At 44.2% G+C, this 9,819-nt stretch overlaps 3 protein-coding genes across 4 annotated transcripts in view; 1 reads left to right on the top strand and 2 right to left on the bottom strand.

The window, feature by feature from the left end:
- The window catches only part of FAM96B (family with sequence similarity 96 member B), a 9,435-nt gene extending 5,727 nt beyond the window's left edge, over positions 1–3,708 (top strand). The window contains exons 4-6 of the mRNA XM_019505559.1: positions 716–841; positions 1,844–1,889; positions 2,411–3,708. Coding sequence (XP_019361104.1) covers positions 716–841; positions 1,844–1,889; positions 2,411–2,508 — 270 coding nt within the window. The 3' untranslated portion in view covers positions 2,509–3,708. The remainder of the gene's footprint in view (positions 1–715; positions 842–1,843; positions 1,890–2,410) is intronic.
- Positions 3,709–5,509: 1,801 nt separating this feature from the next.
- LOC109289509 (ankyrin and armadillo repeat-containing protein-like) lies at positions 5,510–8,505 on the bottom strand. 2 transcript variants are annotated; one of them, XM_019505558.1, is made up of 4 exons: positions 8,428–8,505; positions 7,415–7,543; positions 7,135–7,282; positions 5,510–5,733 (listed from the first exon to the last, which is right to left on the bottom strand). In XM_019505558.1, the coding sequence occupies exons 1-4, from the start codon at positions 8,492–8,494 to the stop codon at positions 5,610–5,612; spliced, it is 468 nt and encodes a 155-aa protein (XP_019361103.1). In that variant the 5' UTR covers positions 8,495–8,505; the 3' UTR covers positions 5,510–5,609. The 2 variants fall into 2 exon arrangements, 1 of the variants encoding a protein (XP_019361103.1); XR_002095390.1 differs by lacking the exon at positions 5,510–5,733 and having other exon boundaries at positions 6,983–7,282; positions 7,415–7,571.
- Positions 8,506–8,507: 2 nt separating this feature from the next.
- The window catches only part of LOC109289281, a 13,591-nt gene continuing 12,279 nt past the window's right edge, over positions 8,508–9,819 (bottom strand). The window contains exon 5 of the mRNA XM_019505274.1: positions 8,508–8,671. Coding sequence (XP_019360819.1) covers positions 8,508–8,671 — 164 coding nt within the window. The remainder of the gene's footprint in view (positions 8,672–9,819) is intronic.

The raw sequence follows: 9,819 nt of genomic DNA, 5'->3' as shown, positions 1-9,819 counted from the left end.
CTTAGCTGCATGGGGGGAGGGGTGTGTGTTCAGGTGCTCAGCCTCCCACCCCCAATAATTTTTTATCGCTCTGCCTATGAGGAAGACAGTAAAACTTGGCATTGTAGTGTACATAAAACAGTGGTGCTGTGAACATGCTAATCCCAAACACCACCATGTAGGAGCATGCAAGTTGAAGCACTAGGACGATCGTGATCGGGGGGCAGCAGGGCAGGCCTTATGAGGAGAGGCTACGGGACTTGGATCTGTTCAGCTTTTACAAGAGAAGGCTGAGAGGGGATCTAGTCACCATCTATAAACTTACCTGGGGGGGGGGGACCAGAGGGGAATGGATGAGATCCTGTTCCCCCGAGCACCTCCCGGAGTAACAGGGAATAACTGCCACAAGTTGATTGAGAGTAGGTTCAGACTAGACATCAGGAGGCGCTACTTCACTGTCAGGGCGGCTAGGATCTGGAACCAGCTTCCGAGGTTGCTGGCTCCTACCTTAGAGGTCTTTAAAAGGAGGCTTGCAAACTACCTAACTGGGGTCATATGGACTTAACTTAGTGGGGGTCATATGAACCCAGTATTCATTCCTGCCCAGGGCAGGGGGTTGGACTTGATGATCTGCTCAGGTCCCTATGACCCTACATCTATAAATCTGAATTGCTAGTCCCAACTAGTGGAAAAGTCAGTAAATTTTGTACATAGCAAATTATTTGTTTTTCAACAGGTGAATGATGCTGAAAGCACAGTTGCAGTGGAGTTTACTCCTACAATTCCTCACTGTAGTATGGCAACATTAATTGGCTTGTCGATAAAAGTAAAGCTGATCAGATCACTACCTGAAAGGTTTAAGGTGAGTAATAACATCAGCCTTGAAAGGAGAAGGAAGAACATTAAAGAAAAGAAAAACTCCTTAAGGCTTCTCATTCCCTTCTGCTATGAAACAAGGAAAATACTCCAGAAAACTGATTAAGTTACAAGCAGGCACAGTTATTAGTCACTTTATCTTTAGAATAAACTAGACTGAATGGGATCTGTGGTGAGAAATATTATATAACATTTAGTGTTACTGATCCCTGGTGGAAGGGAGATAATACCCTTTTTGTAAAGGGGGGAGATAATACCCTTTTTGTAAAGTCTGAGGGTAAGGAAGAAAGTAATCCACCATGACCAGTCCAAAAGGGGAGTTTACAGCCAAAGTAGGATTAAAATATAGGAGTTTCCAATTAATGGTTTTAGGATCAGATGGCTACGCCATGTCCTTCTCCTAATGAAAGCTTATGCTGCTTTGAATATTGTGGAGGAGGGTCAGATGTGAGATGGTAACTTGCCAAGGACTCCATTTTCTTGTTTCATTATGAGATTGTTTTGGTGGAAATGTTAAATCTTGAACAGTGTGAATGAGATGGGTTTGAACTAATACAGGGGAAAATAGTTTGACAAAACTACTTTAAGTAGCACAGCTAGAACTTATTTTTAAACATTTTAAAGACATTCTTTCCATTGTCTTCCTGACTTCTTATAATATTTGAAACAAGGGAGAAAATGATCAAGAGAGGGAGCAGAACCATGAGACTTACTAAAGCCTAAGTATTGTCAGATGTAAAAAGTAAACTCTTAAAAAAATTGTTTTAATACATGTAGTTGCATGTGATACCAGTGAGTGTGTAGGCATGAGTGCGAAGCTGACATACAGCCCTGATGGGTTTTTTTGAGTGGGACTATAATACTAGATGCTGCTTTCTGAACTGCTGAACTAAAGCATTTTTACTTTGATCTCACTCCACATCTAAGCACCAACCTAGTGCAAGTTAACAGTCTTATAAATAACTGGATTACATTTCATTTTACTTAGGTTGATGTTCACATAACACCAGGGACACACATCTCTGAGCATGCAGGTGAGCTTTTCCCCAGTGCTAAGATATATAAAAAGCGTTCTGCAAAGGTATTTCATTGTTTATAAACCTTGGAAATTAGAGATTAGATCTGAAGGGCACTGAGTGCAGGAGAGCAGACTAGAAGTCAGGGAAGGGTGTTACAGGATTTCATGACCCTCGGCCCAGTATCCATTAAATTCAGCAAAATGGATTGGGATGGTAGCTGAAGAGATGCAGCAAGAAATCAAGGGGTTGACATTTCAATTCTGGTCCCACAATGTGGTTCAGGCAGTTAAACCTACACAAAGCTATAGTGGATGAACTAGGGGTGTGTGGCACTGAGGTCCAATCATCTTGGGAAAAAGTGATGCTCAACTGCTAAGCACAATTCTGTGCACATTCAGCACTACCAGATTGTGAAGAACGTGGGGCCCTGCCTACCATGGCAACAGCCTGTGGAGGAGTCAGCTTGTATGTAAAACAACAATATGTTGCCGTGCTGAGGTACCCTGACCACGTGTTGTGGGACTCTTTCCTTACAGTAAACAAACAGCTTGCTGACAAAGAGCGAGTAGCTGCTGCTTTGGAGAACTCTCATTTGTTGGAAGTGGTGAACCAGTGTTTATCTGCTCGATCTTAACTGCCTGATAAGAAGCTCTGCTTTTCTGATATGGTGGGCTAACTTTGTAAATGAACAGTGCTGCTAGTATTTAGTTGGATATGTATCTATAAGCAAAATAAAACTATTCTAGTTTTGATTTTTATACAAGTGTTCCAGTACTCTTCCAAGAGTTAACCTATGGAAATTAACTTAAGAGTGATAGTGTGTCCAAAATACTGTTAATGTAATATTACAGTTTTATCTTGTCAGCAGAGGATTTTAATATTTATAATATTTAATTCAGGAACAGCAACACAAATGTTTCCCCCTCACAGTACAAAACAAATCATGAAATAAACTAATTATCTTGGCTATGCCCTTCACTGTCTTAAACCAAGGATTATTTATATTCTGGACTTGGGAATGTATTATGCACACTGAGTAATAGTTTCGGTCTCTGTGTTCTTGACACACTAAGGCATTTTCACGTGTTATTTTGCTCATATTAAACTTCAGAAGCTGAGTTTTTTACAGTTCACATTTGCAGACAAATTTGCAGGGCGTTGGGATGCTCATACAGCAATAAACATGCACTTCAAGAAAATAAGCTAGTTTTTTAAAGTAATTTTATATGCATAGTTTTATGGAGTTCTCCTGTAGTTGGTGCATCTAATATGTCATAAAATATTAATCTGAATTACTTGGATTTTGTTGGCAAAAAGGCCTGAGTGACAAACTTACAAAAATGCTTCCTGTTTTGAAGCCTGATGCTGATGTGCTATCAGAAATGAAATAGCAAGTGATCTGAAGAGGCTCTGCATTCATTACAACTCAAGGAAGGGACAAATGTGCCTTCAGACCAGTTCTGGTTCTACCTTGCTGCAATATCTCACTCTCTACCCCTGCAAAGTCTGACAGCATGAAACCTAGAAAGGAGTTTTAAGTTTTATCACAAACCATTTAGAAAAAGGCACAGCCTAATATTTGCCAACATTGACAGAACTAACGTTGAGAATCTATTTACTTTGCTTTCCTATTTGGTAGTAGTTTATATAATGCAGTTCTCAGGCAGAAGCACAGGAGCAGCAGCACCCAGAGATTTTTTTTTTATTATTTGTTAGTGTTATTTTACAATAAAGAACTCATTCTTTGGAGTAAAGGTCAATGTATAGATGCATAATTTGAAGATGTATAAATAGAGTAACAATCTCTAATTAAACGCTATTTAATTAATAAATATAGCTGAGTATCACCTTACACTCTTGTAGTCAGAGTCTGCTATGCTTGGCATGTGTTTTCAAAGATTGTTGCATTGGGGTGAATTCTAGGGTGGTTTTTGTCCTCTTGCTGCTATCTTCAGGTGCCCTATGAGACCTTGCCTTACAACTTCTGGTTAAGAAATTTTCAGAATTCAAAATAGGAAGCTGGAAACCTTTAAATAGAATTTAAATAAATCCAGCTTGATACTGTATAACAACGGCAAATGTTTGTTTCATCTTTGCATCCTAGGTTATACAACATATACTGTAGAAAATACTTCTGCCTTCAAATCAATTCATGTGGAACCCAGTTAACTAGTTTTGGTGGGAAGGGAAGTCAAAACATACGATGTAGTTGCAAAAAACTGTTCAGAGGTCAGTTAACTAAATGAAAAATTTACTGTCAGTTTGCTCTGGATTTTACAGCAGCACTTCTTATTTCTGCACATTAACAGACCAGGGATTTACTCAGTAACCAGAAACTGCAGAAGAGATAGCTGGAGCATCCAGTGCAACTTCTGTGTTTTGCAGAATAAGTCACAACATCATTACCATGCATGTCCTCTTAAACAGTTCTTTCTATCACTGTTGGAATGACTGCTTACTATCTCAAAAAGTGATGACATCCTGAGGAATAGAAAATAAGAACATGACACTTACCATTGACACTTACCAGGAAGGGGGTGGACTTCTGAAAACTTCATATGCATGGATGATTCCAGGGTAGGTTTATTTCTGTGATGATAAAGCATTGAAACAGTCTTTAGGAAACATCTGATGTTCATGTTCTGTGCAAAGACATGTATGTATAAACCTGTGCTTTGGTTTCAAGAACAATCTAAGTGCTGGTAACTCAGTAAATGGCTCTCTTCTGAGTCAGTGCTGAATTTACGCTCCTAGCTGGTGAGGGAGGGAGGCTGTGCTGCTGAATTTACACTTGCAGAACTGGGGTCTGTTTGCTTGCACTTGCTAAAATATCCCTGGGAACATCCTTCAGGGATTAGTGGTAGTCATCTCTGCAAACTAGCAAAATTTCATCCTTGGCATCCTAAAGAATAAGGAATGTATTCAGGTCTGTCTTTACTGGTGTGTCTCTTTAAATACACATATGTAGCTTCTAGTTGGAGGTGCGTGTGTGTGTATGAAAGTAAAATTTTGCTCTTTGCTGAGGTATTTTACCTCACGATAATGCGGGGGGTGTGTATGTGTGTGTGTATTCATAGGCAGAGTGTGATGATATCCTTAAGACAGCTGCTCTTTCTACCACTAAGTATTGGTAATGACTATGACTGACCATTTATGAATATATTTGCAGCACAGTGGTCCTCAACCTTTGCTGGCTCATGGACAGTTATACTGAGCAGGTACTATGCTGTAGGCAGCATCATACTATACCTTCCCTGTCAATCTCTGTCTTGACTATTTCTTGTGGCCAGGAGCATCGTCAGAGAGTTTTGACCATACTTCCTCCAAGCCATGGGTTGGGACTACTGTTGTAGTACACAGCTGTTTGCAGTCATCTTGAGCTAAGAGGCTACATCGATCTGATACAAATAAATATTAAAACTTTAACTGAGAATGTTGCATCTTTAGCCAGAGAGCTAGGAAGAGATGTTCCTCTCACTTTATACCAGGAGCAGAATGCTGTAACCCAGTGGCATGGGGGTACAATCCTTTTGGCAAGTGTGCTGCCATAGCCTCCAGTGCCACTCTAATCCCCTTCATCTGCCTAGTAAGCTGCTCTGCCTCCTTCCCTGTGCACCCCAATGTGCTGCTTTGCTTCCTGCATCCTGCCACTGTGTTGCCTGTCCTCCCCATGATCTGCCATGTGCCACTTGTGGCACCCCTGCTGTGGGTTAGCCACCGCTGCTGTAAACAAACTTACCGAATAGGGGGCAGTCTCAGTTCTTGGGAGTGCTTCCATCTTGCCAAAAACGTTGGGGATATCTTGTGTTTTCTGGTATAGAGAAGCAGGTTCCCAACAAGATGAGGTTTCTTCCTGCACCAGGGCAAGGACAGCATTTTCACTGCTGTCTATTTAAAGGCTAGGACAGGGGTTGTCACCTGGGGGTATGCGTACCCCCAGGTGTACTTAGGTCTTTGGGGGTGTGAGTGGGTGAGTGAGGACAGAGTGTGCCTGGGGCACAGCAGTTGCATCTCCCCCGGTGTGTTCGCCTCTTACTGGGGAGGGGTACACTGGACACCGCTAGCCCCACATAGCATACTGTGGTGCCTCCTCCCCACCACCTCCCCCACCCCAGCTTGCTCTCCTGAGTGGCCACCGCCCTTAGCCAATAGCCAGTGGTGGCTGTTGCATGTATGCTCTCCCCCAGTTTGCGCCCCCCCAACGCTGCTGCTACATGCACCCATGGGGATGTGGGGGGGTTTGCACCCCTGGATCTGCAAGCAGGGCAGGGCAAGCTGGGGCCAGGGCTGTGCTGGGCTATTCCTGGTGGGGCAGGGCTGAGCTGGGGCAGGCAGCACTGGGAGGGGGGTTGGGTCTATGGCAAATTCTGGAGTGGCTGCATCCCCTCCCATAGCCCCCCTGCCAGCGCTGCCACCCACCCAGAGCAGCCAAGCCCACGAGGAAGAGTCCAGTGCTTCCCCAGCCCACCCGGCATGCAGATCCAGGAGCATGCACCCTCCATGCCATCCCGGGGTACGCAGCTCAGTCCCAGGCTCCGCCCGGCCGTGCAGCACTTGCCCCTGCCCATTCCCTCCCTCACCACAGGGGCCTATGGAGGGAAGGGGGCTGCAGCTACTCCAGAATTTGCCATAAGCCCCCCAACCCTCCTCCCAGCGCCACTGCTGCCTTCCCCTAGTGGAGCCTGACCCAGCCCTTACCCACGCAAATCTGGGGGCAGATGCCCCCTGCCCCCCATGGCTTGCGCACAGTGGCAGGAGCCACTGCCCCAACCCAGCTGGGCAGCCCCTGCTCCAGCTCCACTCCCTCCCTCACTGCTGGGACAGCCCAGCCCGCCTGCCCTTTGTGGCTCCGTCCTGTGCCGTGCCCCAGCTGTGCAGTGCCTGCCCCAGCCCCGCTCCCTCCCACACTGCAGGGGCCTCAATCTGCCTCAACCCACTTAAAAACAAGAAAAAAATATACGGGTCACAGAAGCTGAAACTCTAGAGGGGGGACACATTATAAAAGGTTGAAAACCCATGGGCTGGGACATGACCACACAGGCAAGCAACATATTCCAGGTAGGTTGAAGGAACTCTGGAGGACTCAAAGCAGGGTGAGGTAGCTTTCCCACCCCCTTCCCCTGAGCTGCACTGTGCGCTCTGTTGCCACATGGATAATTGCAGGCTGACGTGACAAAATGGTGGTTTGAAAACCTACTCAGTGGCTTTGGCTTGAAACACATGCTGACTGTGTCCTCCGATGGGAGCAGGAGTACGGTACCTTCTCAGGAACTGTCTCTCTGCTACATGATTGAAGCTCAAATACCCAAGTGCGACAGCAGCACAACTCTGGACCAGGTCTACTGAGCTGGAGAGGAGTTGGAATAATACGCCATCTGCATCTATGGAAACCAGAGCAGCACTGATTCCTGGAAGAATGCAGACACAGGTATATACAGCATATATTTGATGTCATCTCCTTCCTCCCAAGGCACACGTCTCAGATACCTATTTTTCCACTTGGAAATGAGTACAGAGGTAGCAGATGTGCTGCTTTTTACCTGCGCAGGTGTGTGCTAAACAGGCCACGCAATCAGCAGCCAAAGCCAGTGCGTGGTGTGTTTGGGAACGTTCCAGTGTATCCACGATGGTTCTGATCCCTATGGCAGCGATATTAGCTGGCTCATTATCTGGAATGATTTGAGACAGATCAATGGACTGCAAGGAAATATTACACAGAAAAAATAACATTCAGTAGAGCTCTACCTCCAGTCACCCTAATGCATCAGTCACCTGAGACTGATATTAGTTGTTAGGCCAACGTATTGTTACTGACTGATCTAAAGAGTTTCATAGCTGAAGGGAGGGATTAAGACAGGCACACTCAGTGTCATAAATCAGAGACACTGGTTTATTTGAACATGATGACGCTAGCTGGTACCCAAGGTAGCACATGCTGCAACTTGCTAAGGTAAACCATCTTCCCCACCTCTCCCAGGGGAAAGGAGAAGGGCTTCTGCCTTGCTTGTGCTTCTTTATAGTATATAAGGGCAAACCGAAAGAGTTTAAGTAGATTTGTACATGTCTTACTGCAAAAAAAGGCGGGGGGAAGGAAAAAAAATGGACTTTAACAAAGAGTCAACATTATGTGGGCTCATAATCCCTCTGCAGAGTAGTCTAAAGATCCCAAACCCAGCTGGAGCCTCTTGTCATTTGAATCACATAAACTACATGCATGCATGTAGTTTAGGGGAGCCTATTGTTTCTAATTAAACTATAACACATAGTTTAATTAGAAACAATAGGCTCCCCTAGCCCATCCTTTTAGAGCCCAGTCCTGCAAATACCAACATGTGGGAGTACCCTTAGTTACATACGTGAGAAGTTTCCTTTAAATGAAGGTTACTGCTAATATCTTGCACAGCTGGGGCCTTACACAGGAATGAAACTCCACGAAGTCACATGCCCCTGCTTTGGAGACCATGTTTTTAAACTGTAAACTTTTAACATTTTTGGATACTAGTCTATTTCCTTTAATTCAGTCCAGAGAAATGTCTGTGCTGGAATAGCTTACCTGGAAAGCAGCCTGTATTCTGTGAATCTCTTTGCTGGATTGCAGGAATAGTTGACAGTGATGCCATCTAACCCCCCCGATCAAATGATTGCTCGCTGCTCACCGACGTTATTGAAAGCAAATGTTGCTAAGGCCCCAGCCGTCAGAAGGCGAATCTCTTCCTCAGATGAATATAGCAGGGGAGGGATGTACCTGTACTGGAAGGCTGAACTCTGGGAAAGTATCTCCAAGTTTTCACTGTCGCCTGAATGAAGAGCAGGAAAAAAACAAGCCATTTATCTTTTCCAACCCCAAATTTCCCAAGAAACTCGTGAATTATGAGCTGGCTCTTATGTGTGACATAACATGTACTGAAAACATAATAAAAGCACTCAGAGTGTAGCTTTGAAATCAGTTGTCATTGGCGGTGTTTATATTATGTGAAAAAGGCCTTCCAAAATTTTAAACAAACTAGGTGAAGTTCTGGTCCCAGTGAAGTCAGCAGGAAGTTTGCCATTAACTTCAGCAGAACTCATGGTAACACCCACTGCTTTCTTTTAATATCTTTATTGTTTATAAAGCAAAGAGAAATGGAAATAAAAGTAGTTTGTTTAAACACAGCCAGAATTCTGGGATTCTGGTAAAAGCGTAGTTGCGTATTACAAAATATGAGTGTTGATGATCTGCTTGAGGGATAAAGGAGGAGCTAGGGGGAAGTTAAAGGGGAAGGGGACAAATAATGTGGAAGGAGAAAGAAACGCTTACGGAGCTCAATAACACCTGCTGTAGAAATAGGCTCTGAACAGCTGAGGAGTGCTCTGGTCCCTTCTGATGACATGCCTTTGCTGGACTGTGCCAGATGCAAGTGTAATGAGTTGTAGCTGCAGAATGCAAGGTGGATTCCAGCTCCCTTTGAGATCCGTGCACTGACTTGAACAGCTGGATACGGCAAACAGATGCCATTACTGTCCATGAGGATCAAGTGATGGTCTGCAGCACTTAGGCAGAGAGTATTTTCACAAAAGCCTCTATCCTTTGAGCTAAAGGGAAGTCTATGAGCTGAGAGCAACCAGCAGAAGGTCAGCCATTGGCGCCACCCCCTGTAGGCTGATGTGGTCAAATGAACCGAATCAGCATGCAACCAAAAGGGCTGAGGACAGTACTAACTGCTAGACATGAGTTTTAAGGCAGTCAGTCATCTCATTAGAGACAGTTTAGATTATTCAAAGTAATGTTTGGGGCTTTTTTTCTAGAAGCAAATTAACCATTCATTGGTCAGATAAGTGAAGTAACTGGCATGCAGTTAACAAAATGAAATACATAAAGCAAAGAGTCTAGAGACAAACTGTTGGCCTGCCAAAACTGAATTGCACCACAACCGTGGGATTACAAGTTTCTATGCAACCTGTAAAA

This window comes from Gavialis gangeticus, unplaced genomic scaffold, assembly GCF_001723915.1.
Source record: "Gavialis gangeticus isolate Ggan-Ray unplaced genomic scaffold, GavGan_comp1, whole genome shotgun sequence".
In the NCBI taxonomy this organism is placed as follows: Eukaryota; Metazoa; Chordata; order Crocodylia; family Gavialidae; genus Gavialis; species Gavialis gangeticus.
The sequence above is the reverse complement of the archived record's forward strand: the minus strand, read 5'-3'. Positions and strand labels throughout refer to the sequence as shown.